Source organism: Pituophis catenifer, unplaced genomic scaffold (assembly GCF_029215685.1).
Source record: "Pituophis catenifer annectens isolate HBS135680 unplaced genomic scaffold, rPitCat1.0.hap2 SCAF_2, whole genome shotgun sequence".
Lineage (NCBI taxonomy): Eukaryota > Metazoa > Chordata > Lepidosauria > Squamata > Colubridae > Pituophis > Pituophis catenifer.
In genome coordinates, this window is record NW_027256882.1 from 186423683 (window position 1) to 186438799 (window position 15117).

Below are 15117 nucleotides of genomic sequence, written 5' to 3' on the forward strand. Positions count from 1 at the left end.
GCGCTGAAAGAGATCATAATTTGGAACGCTGACAGAGTACTTACGAGACCACCTGCTGCAACCGATAACTTCCTACCAACCAATACGCTCTCACAGAGTAGGCCTACTCATAGTACCATCATTAAAACAATGTCGTCTAGTAGTTGCAAGGGAGAGAGCCTTCTCTGTGGGGGCACCTACTCTTTGGAACAAAATACCCCCTGGAATACGAATAATCTCAGATCTTTGCACTTTCCGATGTGCCCTGAAGACCTTTCTGTTTCAACAAGCAGGGCTAGCATAAACATCTAAATTCTATGTCAAGGTCTTAGCAGATACACCAAGTTGACTCAATTTATTATTTACTGTTTATATATATATATAAAAAATATTATATGTATATGAAATCTTAATCTGTTCACCGCCCTGAGTCCTTCGGGAGAAGGGCGGTATAGAAATTCAATAAATAATAAATAAATAAATAAATAAATAAATAAATAAATAAATAAATAAATAAAAAATAAATAAGAGTTCCAATCTTTGTGGTTTTGTTTGTGTGAAGCCCACTAATCTGAATGGACGTATTTGTTGAAAGAGAAGAAAATAAAAACATTGCATGAGAACGGTTGTAATAACCCTAAAACTGTTTCGGAAAGTGAGTGATGCACTCTGGGATATCTTTTAGGTATGAAAGTAGTAGATCTAGAACACGGGTGTCAAACTCAATTACATTGAGGGCCGCATCAGGGTTGTGTTTGACCTCAGGGGGCCGGGGTGGGTGTGGCTGGGGTGGGTGTGGCCAGCTCAATGTCACTCGTGTCAGAGGCATCTGTGGTGACCCCAGTACTCTGCGGGCAAAAACAGGCTCCTGAGCTCCATTTTCAGCTGCAACAGCCTCCTGCAACCCTCTGCCAGCAAAAACAGAGCTCGCGCGGGCTGCCCGTGGCTCTTGCAAGCCCATTTTCGCTGGCAGTGGTACCATGGGCCAGTCCTTCTCTGTTTACAGGCTAGATCTAAGCTCCCCACAGGCTGGATCTGGCCCCCGGGCCTTGAGTTTGACACCCCTGATCTAGAAGAAAAAGATGTACTTCAGAAACCTGTTTTACATTTCTGCAAACATGTTCCTTGATATATGTTGTTAACACATGTATATGTGTATGAGAATGTTATATGCAATTTATTTCTTATTTTGCACATTTTTAGCATTATAGTATTAAAAATGGAGGATTTGGTAAATATGATATGAGGTTCTGGTAAAACAGGAGCAATCAAAGTAGCTGTATATATATGTGAAGGTTTCTTTGGAAGACTTGCTGATCATCTGACTTGGGAGTCTTAGCTCTCTGTGGAATGTGCTTCCTGGACTTCTTTCTCAGTATCTATTGTCTGTTTCTCCTCTGGCATCAGCTCCAAATCTGGGACTCTTTCTCCACTTCGAGCCACTGTGAATCTATTCATATGTATGGCATCCTCATAAATTGGGGGAGGCTCTGTTCGAGCAGGGTGATGCACTGCTGGCACTCCACTGTGGGAATGTGCTACTGCTAGTATTCTCCTTGCACCTGGGCCAAACATGGAATGGAAGGCTGAAAGGGAAAATACCAGGAGTATTTAGGTTAAAACAAACATTACAACTATAGTACAACCAATTATAACTAATAGTACATTACAACTAAAACCCCAGTAATGATTAAGGGTAGAAATTATTCTCATGTGTTGATTGAGTGATTGACTATATACCATACTATTAAAAGAATTCTACAAAAGTGCTCACTGAATTGAGAAGCAGTTTTAATTCTTTGTTGAAGAGACCATCCTTTTGAAATTCTGCAAAATACTAATACGTTACCATATAGCTTTAAAAAATAGATGTTGTCAGATCCCTATAAGTGACGCTGCCATTCAGTTGGGAGAAGGGGGCCCCTTGGATTCAATTTATTAGCATTGCCTGTGTCAACAATCTATATCCTGGTGCCAAAGCGCCCTGAGATCCCTCAGGGTGCTTAACTTTGGGGAATGTTTATGATGGCCATGTGAGCTGTTTCATTTTAAAGGATAATGGAGGATAGCGACAGGAATACATGCTTATCCGGTTCTCAGGGCAGCTGGTAAAGAAAACATCTTCACACTTGTGTATTGGCTAAAATCTGCATTCTGGCTAAAGGGAGGGGTCTCTACTGCTTTAATCCTACTTGTCTTGCCTAAGGGTATTCATATGTTGCTTTGAATCCATTGCTGTCACTTCTGCTAAATAAAAGTTCCTTTTGAAAAAATACGTTTCAAGAGTTTTTACTTTCTTAAGTTGGAAGGAGAGGCAATCCTTACAGATAACATGCTATGTAAAATACATTAAAATGTTTAAAAATTTATACTATCATGCTTAATACCATACTATTTCAGACTTACTCATAGTATGAAAATGACTCTTACAAAACAAAACCAAAAGCAACAGAAAGAAAATATTTTTTTATAATGAAAGAAAAAAATGGAATTGAAAGAGGTGAAAAACTGTATTGCATACTATGAATGTTCATAGACTGGAATAGGTGACAGGTCAGCCAATGAATAGGCATAGCAACTAAGTCAGCCATTGAGGACTGTTTGGAAACTGAAACAGTAGCAATAGCAATAGCACTTACATACCACTTCATAGTGCTTTTACAGCCCTCTCTAAGTGGTTTTACAGAGTCAGAATATTGCCCCCAACAATCTGGCTCCTCATTTTACCCACCTTGGAAGGATGGAAGGCTGAATCAACCTTGAGCCAGTGAGATTTGAACACTCTAATCACTGCGCCACCTTGGCTCATTTAGTATTTGTTTGTATGGGGCCATAAGAGACAGTTTGGAGTCTGGGCATGCGCTCAAAAGCCTGATTGGGCTTATTATCTGGGGAGGTCTTATTTTGGGGAAAACAGGGTATATAATTTGAACCCTTTTGAAATTATTTAATTGTGTGTCTGATTGTGTGTGCTGCAACAAACTCTGACAGGTTATGGGCTCAGAGCACACCAGACACAGAAAGACTGAACTGTAATTAAGCTGAGAGACTGCCTGTATTAACAGAGAGACAAGGCAGAAAAGGCTTGCAGGATGGTTGTTGAATTTAAGGAGAGCTTTCTGCCTTGTTTGGGACAGAATAATTATATTTTTTGGGCTGCAAAGATGGAATGTTTCCTGAAGGCTAAGGAGCTCTGGGATATTGTTGTTAATCCACCCCAGGGGCCAATGGCAGCTGCAGATCAGAGGCTGCATGATAAAGCAATGGCCTACATCCAGTGGTGGGATTCAATTTTTTTAACAACCGGTTCTGTGGGCGTGGCTTAGTTGGGGGTGTGGCTTGGCGGTCATGTGACCGGGTGGGCGTGGCTAGCTGGTCATGTGACCGGGTAGGCGTGGCTAGCTGGTCATGTGACCGGTGGGCGTGGCTATCTGCATAGGGACTACAGAGGGCTGAAAAGTCATTTCTGACTGGTCCTCGCACTTTTGACCGGTCCTCGCACTTATGACCATCCTCACATTTATGCCCGTTGCGGCATTCTTAACAACCGTGTCACTCATTTCACAACTACTTCTCTTCATCATGGTGACAAGATAGGGCAAAAAACGTAAAATGTGAAGACAGTCGTAAGTTCGAGGACTGGTCAAAAGTGTGAGGACCAGTCAAAAATAACTTTTTCAGCCCTCTGAGTAGTCCATATGCACAAAAGGACTACCCAGAGGGCTGAAAAAAGTGATTTCTGACTGGTCCTCGCACTTTTGACCGGTCTTCGCACTTATGACTGGTCATCATTTATGCCCATTGTAGCATTCTTAACAACCGTGTCACTCATTTCACAACTGCTTCTCTTCACCATGGTGAGAAGATAGGGCAAAAACGTAAAATGTGAGGACAGTCGTAAGTTCGAGGCCTGGTCAAAAGTGCGAGGACCAGTCAGAAATATTTTTTTCAGCCCTCTGAGTAGTCCATATACATAAAAGGATACAGCAATAGAGAGGGATGAAGGAAGGGAAGGGAAATTAGAGTAGGAGTGAGGGTAGGAGAGGGAGGAAGAGAGGAGGAGAAGGAGAAAGGAAGAGGAAGTAGGGAGGAGAAGAAGAAGGGGAGGAAGAGAAAGTAAGAAGGAAAGAAAAGAGAGAGGTGGTAGGTTTGAGGAGAAAGATTGCTGTACAATAAAAAAGATGAAAGGGAAGAAAGCCAACCCCAAACAAATATAAAGAGATTAAGATAAAGAATGAATTGTTAAACTTTAAAGAATAAAAGAGAACAAATATGAATAAATAACAATAATTAGAAACACACATACAAACATACAATGTATTTTCTTTGAACAGAGTATTTGGCCGGTTCACAAATTTAAACAGTGTTTAGTCATTTCAATTAAATTTACAATTTCTATATTTCCTTTTTGCCATATTTATTCCTCATCTATTTTTGTAAAAAACCAATCTTACCCTTCATCTTCATCTCTAATCTTAATCAAATTCAATTTTTCCCTTCTATTCTATATTATACCCCTTCCCATTGTCATCTACTTTTATATCCATCCTCACATTGGTTAATGATGTAATATTACAGTTGTTTAATATAAATTCAACATTTTAATATTTATTATTTATTTTATTAATCGAACTTCTATACCGCCCTTCTCCTTTCGGACTTAGGGCGGTGAACAGCCAAAATAAAAACATTTATACATAACATTACAGTTAAAAATAGATTTAAAATAATTACATAAATTTGGCCCGTAATTTAAAACTTGTCAATATAAAATCCGTATCAAAATTTTAAAACCAACTATAAAATCAAGACAGACCAGCTAACTGAAAAAAGTAAGTTTTTAGGGCCCGACGAAAAGTCCGGAGGTCGGAGATCTGGGGGTAGATTGTTCCAAAGGGTAGGTGCCACCACAGAGAAGGCTCTCCTCCTGGGGGTCACCAGCCGACATTGTCTGGCTGACGGCACCCTGAGGAGGCCCTCTCTGTGGGAGCGAACCGGCCGGTGGGAGGCTATTGGTGGCAGAAGGCGGTCCCGTAAGTACCCCGGCCCTAAGCCATGGAGCGCTTTAAAGATGGTCACCAACACCTTGAAGCGCACCTGGAAGTCCACCGGAAGCCAATGCAGCTTGCGCAGGAGAGGAGTCACATGGGAGCGCTGTGTCGCTCCCATAATCCCCCGCGCGGCCGCATTCTGCACCAGTTGGAGCCTCCGGGTGTACCCCAAGGGGAGCCCCATGTAGAGAGCGTTACAATAGTCCAGACGAGAGGTGACGAGTGCTTGAGTGACCGTGCGTAGGGAGTCCCGATCCAGAAAGGGGCGCAACTGGCGTATCAGGCGAACCTGATAAAAAGCCCCCCTGGCCACGGCTGTCATATGCTCTTCTAAAGACAGCCGTGCATCCAGGATGACACCCAAGTTGCGGGCCCTCTCCGTGGGGGCCAATGATTCGCCCCCAATAACCAGTTATGGTGTCAGCTGGCTATACCGGGACGCCGGCAGCCACAGCCACTCCGTCTTGGAAGGGTTGAGTCGAAGCCTGTTTCTCCCCATCCAGACCCGCACGGCCTCCAGGCACTGGGACATCACTTCCAAGGCATCATTGGGATGGTCTGGGGTGGAAATGTACAGCTGAGTATCATCAGCGTACTGATGGAACTCCACCCCAAAACCACGGATGATCTCACCCAGCGGCTTCACATAAATGTGAAGGAGGGGCGAGAGGACCGACCCTTGTGGTACCCCACAAACAAGGCACATTGGGGTCGACCGCTGCCCCCGTCAACACGGATTGCGACCGGTTGGAGAGATAGGAGGAGAACCACCGCAAAACGGTGCCCCCCACTCCCAGTCCCTCCAGCCGGCGCAACATGATACCATGGTCGATGGTATTAAAAGCCGCTGAGAGGTCTAATAGGACCAGGATAGAGGAATAACCCCTATCCTGGGCCCTCCAGAGATCATCCACCAACGCGACCAATGCCGTTTCCATGCTGTACCCAGGTCTGAAGCCGGACTGGAGCGGATCCAAATAGACAGCTTCATCCAGGTACTGGGGAAGCTGTCGCGCCACCACACTCTCAACAACCTTCGTAATAAAACGAAGATTGGAGACTGGACGATAGTTAGCCAAAACAGCCAGATCCAGGGATGGCTTCTTGAGGAGAGGCCTCACCACCGCCTCTTTCAAGGTGGCTGGCAGGACACCCTCACTCAAAGAAGCGTTGATAATCCCCTGGAGCCAGCCTCGTGTAACCTCCCGGGAAGCCAGCACCAACCAGGAGGGACACGGGTCCAATAAACATGTGGTCGCGTTCAGCCGTCCCAAGATCCTGTTCACGTCCTCGGGAGCCACAGGATCGAACTCCTCCCAGATAACACTCTCAAGGCCTGCCTCAGTCATCTCGTCTGAACTAACCCAGTCGGCGGCCAAGTCTTCCCGAATCTGAGTTATTTTATCATACAGATACTGTACAAAATCCTCAGCTTGGCCCTGCAAGGGGTCCTCCTGCGCTCCCAGATGGAGAAGGGAGCGGGTCACCCTAAACAGGGCGGCTGGGCAATTATCTGATGACGCGATAAGAGCAGCAAAATAGCTAGATTTTGCCGCTTTTATCGCCACTAGGTAGGTCTTAATATGAGACCTTACCAGTGTCAAGTCAGATTCAGAACGACTGGCCCTCCAACCGCTCTCTAGGCGTCTTTTCCAGCGCTTCACGGTCCAAAGCCCCGGCAGCCGCACTATCCCAGGCGGCCACCAGGTCATCAGCCGAGTCATGAGCTAGAGCCTCAGAAAATGGCCCAAGCTCCATCTGGAACCTATCAGGGTCCATCAGGCGCCTGAGGCGGAACCACCTGGTCGGCTCTGCCTCCCTGCGACGGGGTGCGGCGGTCAGAAAGTGAAGTCGAAGGAGCGAGTGGTCAGACCATGACAAGGGTTCAAGATCTACATCCCCTATATCAAGGCCACTCAACCACTGACCAGAGATAAAAACTAAGTCCAGAGTGTGTCCCCCCATATGAGTAGGGCCGTGAATTACTTGGGTCAGGTCCATGGCCGTCATGGAAGCCATGAACTCCCGAGCTACCTCAGATGTTTCACCGATGGATGGCAGGTTGAAATCCCCCATGACCACAAGTCTGGGGGTATCAGTCGCCACCTCGGCTATAACATTGAGGAGTTCGGGCAGGGTCGTTGCCACGTGGCAGGGAGCCAGGTACGTGATCAACAAACCCATCTGCGACCCACGACCCCACTTCACAAAAAGGGACTCACATCTGGCTATCTGAGGTACAGTGGTCTCCCTCGGATCAAGACCTTCTCTTAGAATGACCGCCACCCCCCCGCCCCTGCCCTGAGCTCTCGGCTGATGAAATGCACGGAAGCCTGATGGGCACATCTCCACAAGGGGAAACCCCCCCCCTCATGGCCCAACCAGGTCTCCGTGATACCTGCCAGGTCCGCTCCCCCATCCTGAATAAGATCACAAATGAGGGGGGCTTTATTTACTACGGACCTGGCATTACACAACATCAGCCGGAGACTCGGGCCCTGAGACTCTAAGCAACCTGGGGAACGGGAAGAGCTAAGGGGACTGGGACACGCAATCGCTCGAAGATAGCGAGCGCGTGTCCCCACCACATGATACGGCCCCCTGCTCCCGCCATACCTGCCCCTCCCACTCAGCGTATTAATGGAGAAGCCCTCACTAGAGGGCATTCTAACAGTCCCCCTTCCCCCAGAGTCCGTACCCCCTATGGCACCATTAATAGCAGCCAGACTAGTCTCCAACCCCCGTGGTTTTTTTTCCCCCAAACCCACATAACCTCCCCACCCCTCAGAACCCCTTAAAAATCTATTTAAAAATGTCCTTAAAAAACCCCTCAGTCCCCTTTTTGCGACATGCCATCTCTCGGGGTCCCAAGATCCGTCATTAAGGTAGGCCCTCGATAACATAGAGGGCCAAGCCTGCGAGAGAGGGGAATCTCACAGCGCAAGAAGCTTTGCCCTAGAATACATTTAAAAACACTAGAGTGATAATACAAATTTGGCCTAGACATGGCCTAGGGGTCTATAATAATGGTTTCCAATGTCCAGGAAGCAAGACTAAGTTAATCAGAAGAGTCACCACTACCCTCTCACGGTAATGGGTAGGAGTCCTCACGTTCAGTCCAGCTGGGGGAACTATCCAACCACCCTCTCACGGTGGTTGGCCATCCTAATCAAGGCAAGATGGAAAAAGTCAGAAAAGTCCAAAACCACCCTCTCACGGTGGTTTGGCCCTACTGGCCTTGAGAAGATGAGCATCCCATCCGCGGCGAACGTAGTATGGAACTGGCTCCATCCATCCTCCCGTAACTGCCTTGTCTTCCATACAGCCAGGAGACAGGATGAGAAACAGAGCCAGGTCCCAAGCTCAGGGGTAAGAAAGTCCACATTGGGCCGATAGGCCGATAACAGGGCCAGAAAAAAGGGGGAGGGGGGGAGGCCATCCATAGCGACCCAATGCTTGAGCCGTCCACCAGCCTCTCCAACCCCAGGTCTTTCCACGCAAGCCCTTAATGTCAGCCATGTGTCCTTCAGCCCCTGAGCACAATGGGGTTTAACTCCCCATTTCATTTCAATACTGAGGCTTGATGTTCCTCTCCTCTCCTCCAACGCCAACAGCTCTCCAGCACCATCATCAGCCACCACCGCCCTTGACCTGGTTGCCACGCAGCAGCCGCCATTGCCACAGCGTCGTCCTCGGTGTCGGCCACACCCGAGCTCCCAGCATACCCTAGCGTCCCTGGAACATCCAAACGAAACCTCCAGAGGCATCCAGGGCATCCAGGGCCAAGGGGGAGCTCGCAGGGCATCCAGGGCCAGAGGGGAGTTCGCTGGGCATCACTGCCGCCGCCGCAAACTCTCTGGCCGCCGCCGCCTCAGCCAAACAGGAAGGAAAAGCGGCGGAGCTGATGCGGCTGGGCTGTCGGCGTTCGGCCTCGGCGTTCTTCCACCTGCGCTGTCTTCTCCTCACTCCTCATCAGACTGGGGAGAAGCTCCTCAAGCTGGGAAAGGGGCTGCCGGTGTTCATGGCAGCCCTGAAAGACCCCTACCAGCCCACGAGCCAGCCATCCCTAGATGCGATCAAACGGGCGTCGCCATCTTGGGGCATGCACAGAAGGTACATTATATAAATCAATTAGTTATATAACTACCTCTTTTGTATATTAATCAATATGAACATGAATATTCCAATTATTTCCATGCAATCCAATTTCTTACAAATCAATTAATTATATTTACCAATAATAATAAACCAAATAATTTCCCCCATATATTCCTCCAAACCACAACTTAACCATTTCTGCTTTCAACACAATATACAATTAATAGTATCTCAATTATTACAATTCCCTAGTTAAATAGAGCTTTTTTTCTTTTGTGTTTTAGAATCTTGAACTTTCCTCTTTTCCCTAAATTTCCCATTGTTTGCACCTACCTTTTTTGGTGAGGAAAAAGAAAAAGAAAAAGGAATCTCTCTCTGCCTCATTTTGCCACGTTGCAATAACAGCAAAGCCAACAGCCTGCTTTACTTTGTTTCGTTTTTCAGCATAGCTAGGGGAAAAAAAATCAGCACTCTTTGCAAGCAAGCAGCAGAGCCCTGAGCAAAACAGCTGAGAGCAAATCAGCTGAGAGTCGGGAGCCGATCTAAGCAAGGGCTAATTAGCCTATGCTGAAGCTCCACGGGCCAATAAAATTACAAAAAAACACCAAACCCTTTGTTAAATTGCTGGTTCGCCCACCCCTCGCCCACCACTATTTATTGGCAATAAATAGTGGTGCGGAGGGGCGGGGCAAGGGGTGGGGCGAGCCAGCAATTTAACAAAGGGTTCGGCCGAACCCCCTAGAACCGGCAGAATCCCACCACTGCCTACATCATCTTAAGTTTAGAAGATGAACAATTTATCAATTTAAAGACTGCAAAGGAACTCTGGCTGAAATTAAGAAGTGTGCACATCAGCATGCAATATTGTGCAATTGTCAAAACAATTATACAGAGCCCGTCTGCAATCAGGAGAATCTGTGGAACAGCATTTGCATCACATGCAGACTCCATTTGTTGAGTTAGAACAGCATGGAATGCATATTCCTGAATCTCAGAGAGTGCTGATGGCTTTAAACAGTCTGGGTGAAATATGGGGCATAGTTTCTGCAGTATTTGAGTGCAAACCAGAGCAGTAATTATGTTTGGAGGCCTTAAAGCCTTGTTTAATTTCTGAGGAGCAGAAACGCCATTTTAGGAGAAGCCATAAGGAGAAATTCCTGAGGTGGGGGCCCAAGGAGCGAACTGTAACAGACTGGCTGTCTGCAGAGATCAGAGCAACAGACAAGATGTCTGCAAAGAGAAATATAGAAGCAGAAGAGATCAGAATCAGCAAAGACTTTCTAAGCAGAAAGACCAGGAACAATGGAGGTGTTTCATCTGTGCTGAAAAGACATATTTGAAGAAAAACTGTTTGCAAAAGAAAAACTATTTGCAAGAAAAAACTATTTGCAAGACAAACTATTTGCAAGGAAGAAAATCAGCAGATGGACAAGTTGCTGTGGCAAAAGTTAGCTATTGTAATAGCAGAGACATGACAGTGGGGCTAGTCAAACAATTGTTAATAATTCTAAACTATTTTATAGGTTGGATCCCACTGTTGGAGATGCAGTAGCCTTGGCAAATGGCCAGAAGGCTAAGGTCATTGGAAAAGGCAGTGTGCAAATTCCATATCTGGAAAAGAAGTTTAATGATATATTATGTGTGCCTGAAATGGAGCATAATTTGTTGAGTGTTTCTAGTTTAGATAAGCAAGGATTTGAGACCACATTTGTAAATGGGAGGTGTCTCATAAAGAGAAATGGGAATGTATGTGCACAGGGCATAAAAGAGGATAATATTCATGTGTTGCAACCACATTTAGGAATGTGGCACAATATGATTCAAGTGTTCATCTCTTGCATGGAAAGCTTGGCCATGTCATCTTCAGGGTTTTGCAAAAGTTGCAACAGTTTGCAGAAGGTTTAAAGTTAAAAGGGTGTAAGGCATACTTGGACTGTACAGTATGTAAATTATCAAATTCCAAGGCATTCCCAGTGTGCAAAAGTAGCACAAGGCAGACAATCAGAGCTCAACAATGCAGATTTGGTGGGACCAATGCAAGCCAGTTTGGGAGGAGCAAAGTATGCATTGGTCATTGTAGATGACTACAGCAGGTTTGGGTTCTGCTATTTACTAAAGAGTAAAATAGAGGTACTACAGAAATTTAAGCAATGGGTAAGCTAAAAACAACAGGTATGTTAGGTGCAAACTGACGGAGGTTCAGAATTCATGTCAGCAAATTTTCAAAAGTAGTTGGTACAGTTAGGAATAAAACAGACGCACTAATCCATACCCAGCAGCTGAGAATGGTGTAGTTGAGAGGCAGAATGGAGTTTTACAAATGATGAAGGACTCACTGGTCTGAGCAGCTCATATTGGGGTGAAGCCATGTTGACTGCTAATTATTTAATTAATAGGCTGTGGAGTTCATCTATTAATAATACTCCATATGTAGCGTTTCATTGAGCCAGCCCGACCAAAATAATAATAATAATAATAATAATAATAATAATAATAATAATAATAATAATAATAAGAACAACAACAACAACAACAGGGTGAAGTTGAAATTAAACGAGGCATTTTCCAGGGCGATTCCCTTTCACCCCTACTTTTTATACTCTCAGTGCTACCACTGACAATCATTTTGAAGAAGATGAACTGTGGATACGAACTTGCAAAGAAAGGACTGAAAATCTCGCACTTGATGTACATGGATGATTTGAAGCTGTTTGGTAAAACAAAAGCTGAACTGAATTTATTAATTGAAAACACAAAAGAATTCAGCCAAGACATTGGTATGCAGTTTGGAATTGACAAATGTGCAACAATAGCAACCAAAGCAGGCAAGATCATAGAAGAGGATGGAATAGAACTAGAGAATGAAGAAATGATAAAGGCAGTAAAATCAGAAGAAGGCTACAAGTACTTGGGGATTTTAGAAGCCTCTGACTTAATGCATAATAAAGTCAAGGAATTAACTTCAGCCAAGTACATTCGACGAATTCGTAAGATATTAATGTCCAAATTGAGTGGAGGAAACATCATAAAAGCCATAAATACCTGGGCTATACCTGTGATTAGATACTCTGCAGGAATAATTGACTGGACCCAGATGGAGTTAGACAATTTGGACAGAAAAACAAGGAAGCTTATGACAGTGAATCATGCCTTGCACCCTAAAAGTGATGTTGACCGATTATATTTACCAAGAGCAGAGGGTGGTCGAGGACTCCTACAAGTAAAGCAGACTGTGGAAGAAGAAAAATGCAGCTTGAATGGTTACATCCAGAAAAGTGAAGAACCAATGATTAAGGAAGTAAATAAAGGAGGCCTTTTAAAGACAACTAAAACAAAAGCAGAATATAAGAAAGAAGTAATTGAGCAGCGAGCTGAAAATTGGAAACACAAAGCTCTGCATGGCCAATACTCCAAGGCTCAAGGTTGACTCAGCCTTCCATCCTTTCTAAGGTAGGTTAAATGAGGACCCAGTTTGTGGGGGCAATAAGCTGACTTTGTATAAATATACAAAAGTATGAAGGCTATTGCTGAGCACATTGTAAGCCGCCCTGAGTCTCTGGAGAAGGGCGGCATATAAATCAAAAAAAAAAAAAAATACTTGAGAAGTATTGAAGGCAAAGCTGACCAGAAACTAACTTGGAACTGGTTAAGATCAGGAGTACTGAAAAAAGAAACAGAAAGCTTTATTTTGGCAGCTCAAGAACAAGCCCTAGCCACAAACTGTATGAAGGCAAAAATTCAACATGTTACCACCAACAGCAAATGCCGCCTCTGCAATGAAAAAGAAGAGACAGTTGACCACCTGATCAGTGGGTGCAGCAAAATTTCACAAACTGACTACCTACAACGCCATGACCGTGTTGCTAAAATCATTCACTGGAAATTGTGCCAGAAGTTTGGATTTGAGTACAGCAAAAACCACTGGGAACATCAGGTTGAGAAAGTTTTAGAGAATGAGAAACTCAAGATCTTGTGGGACTTTAGGATTCAGACTGACAGGCACTTGGTCCACAACACACCTGACATAACAATAGTTGAAAAGAAAAAAGTATGGTTCATTGACATTGCAATACCTGGTGATGCACGAATTGAAGATAAGCAGCAAGAAAAAATCACAAAGTACCGGGACTTACAAATTGAAGTTGAGCGACTGTGGAAAAAGAAATCGTGTGTTGTCCCGATTGTAATTGGAGCCCTCGGAGCAATACCCAAAGGGCTACCCCGCTATTTAGAAATTCTAAATTTGCCGGACTTGAACATTTTGACTCTACAAAAAACCACCTTACTCGGAACAGCTTACATCCTCCGACGATACCTTAACAGTTCCTAGGTCCTTGGTTAGGACTCGAGCTGCTGAGCTATTAACCAGCCTCAAAGGCTGTGAATCTCACTAAAGATTAACCAATAAATAATAATAATAATAATAATAATAATAATAATAATAATAATAATAATAATAATAATAATAACTGAAAGCTTTATTTTGGCAGCTCAAGAACAAGCCCTAGCCACAAACTGTATGAAGGCAAAAATTCAACATGTTACCACCAACAGCAAATGCCGCCTCTGCAATGAAAAAGAAGAGACAGTTGACCACCTGATCAGTGGGTGCAGCAAAATTTCACAAACTGACTACCTACAACGCCATGACCGTGTTGCTAAAATCATTCACTGGAAATTGTGCCAGAAGTTTGGATTTGAGTACAGCAAAAACCACTGGGAACATCAGGTTGAGAAAGTTTTAGAGAATGAGAAACTCAAGATCTTGTGGGACTTTAGGATTCAGACTGACAGGCACTTGGTCCACAACACACCTGACATAACAATAGTTGAAAAGAAAAAAGTATGGTTCATTGACATTGCAATACCTGGTGATGCACGAATTGAAGATAAGCAGCAAGAAAAAATCACAAAGTACCGGGACTTACAAATTGAAGTTGAGCGACTGTGGAAAAAGAAATCGTGTGTTGTCCCGATTGTAATTGGAGCCCTCGGAGCAATACCCAAAGGGCTACCCCGCTATTTAGAAATTCTAAATTTGCCGGACTTGAACATTTTGACTCTACAAAAAACCACCTTACTCGGAACAGCTTACATCCTCCGACGATACCTTAACAGTTCCTAGGTCCTTGGTTAGGACTCGAGCTGCTGAGCTATTAACCAGCCTCAAAGGCTGTGAATCTCACTAAAGATTAACCAATAAATAATAATAATAATAATAATAATAATAATAATAATAATAATAATAATAATAATAATAATAACTGAAAGCTTTATTTTGGCAGCTCAAGAACAAGCCCTAGCCACAAACTGTATGAAGGCAAAAATTCAACATGTTACCACCAACAGCAAATGCCGCCTCTGCAATGAAAAAGAAGAGACAGTTGACCACCTGATCAGTGGGTGCAGCAAAATTTCACAAACTGACTACCTACAACGCCATGACCGTGTTGCTAAAATCATTCACTGGAAATTGTGCCAGAAGTTTGGATTTGAGTACAGCAAAAACCACTGGGAACATCAGGTTGAGAAAGTTTTAGAGAATGAGAAACTCAAGATCTTGTGGGACTTTAGGATTCAGACTGACAGGCACTTGGTCCACAACACACCTGACATAACAATAGTTGAAAAGAAAAAAGTATGGTTCATTGACATTGCAATACCTGGTGATGCACGAATTGAAGATAAGCAGCAAGAAAAAATCACAAAGTACCGGGACTTACAAATTGAAGTTGAGCGACTGTGGAAAAAGAAATCGTGTGTTGTCCCGATTGTAATTGGAGCCCTCGGAGCAATACCCAAAGGGCTACCCCGCTATTTAGAAATTCTAAATTTGCCGGACTTGAACATTTTGACTCTACAAAAAACCACCTTACTCGGAACAGCTTACATCCTCCAACGATACCTTAACAGTTCCTAGGTCCTTGGTTAGGACTCGAGCTGCTGAGCTATTAACCAGCCTCAAAGGCTGTGAATCTCACTAAAGATT

The 15117-nt window shown here is 44.3% G+C and overlaps 1 protein-coding gene across 1 annotated transcript in view; it reads right to left on the reverse strand.

The window, feature by feature from the left end:
- Positions 1-1233: 1233 nt before the first annotated feature.
- The window catches only part of TMEM52B (transmembrane protein 52B), a 35156-nt gene continuing 21272 nt past the window's right edge, over positions 1234-15117 (reverse strand). The window contains exon 5 of the mRNA XM_070938331.1: positions 1234-1565. Within this exon, the coding sequence (XP_070794432.1) occupies positions 1315-1565 (251 nt within the window). The 3' untranslated portion in view covers positions 1234-1314. The remainder of the gene's footprint in view (positions 1566-15117) is intronic.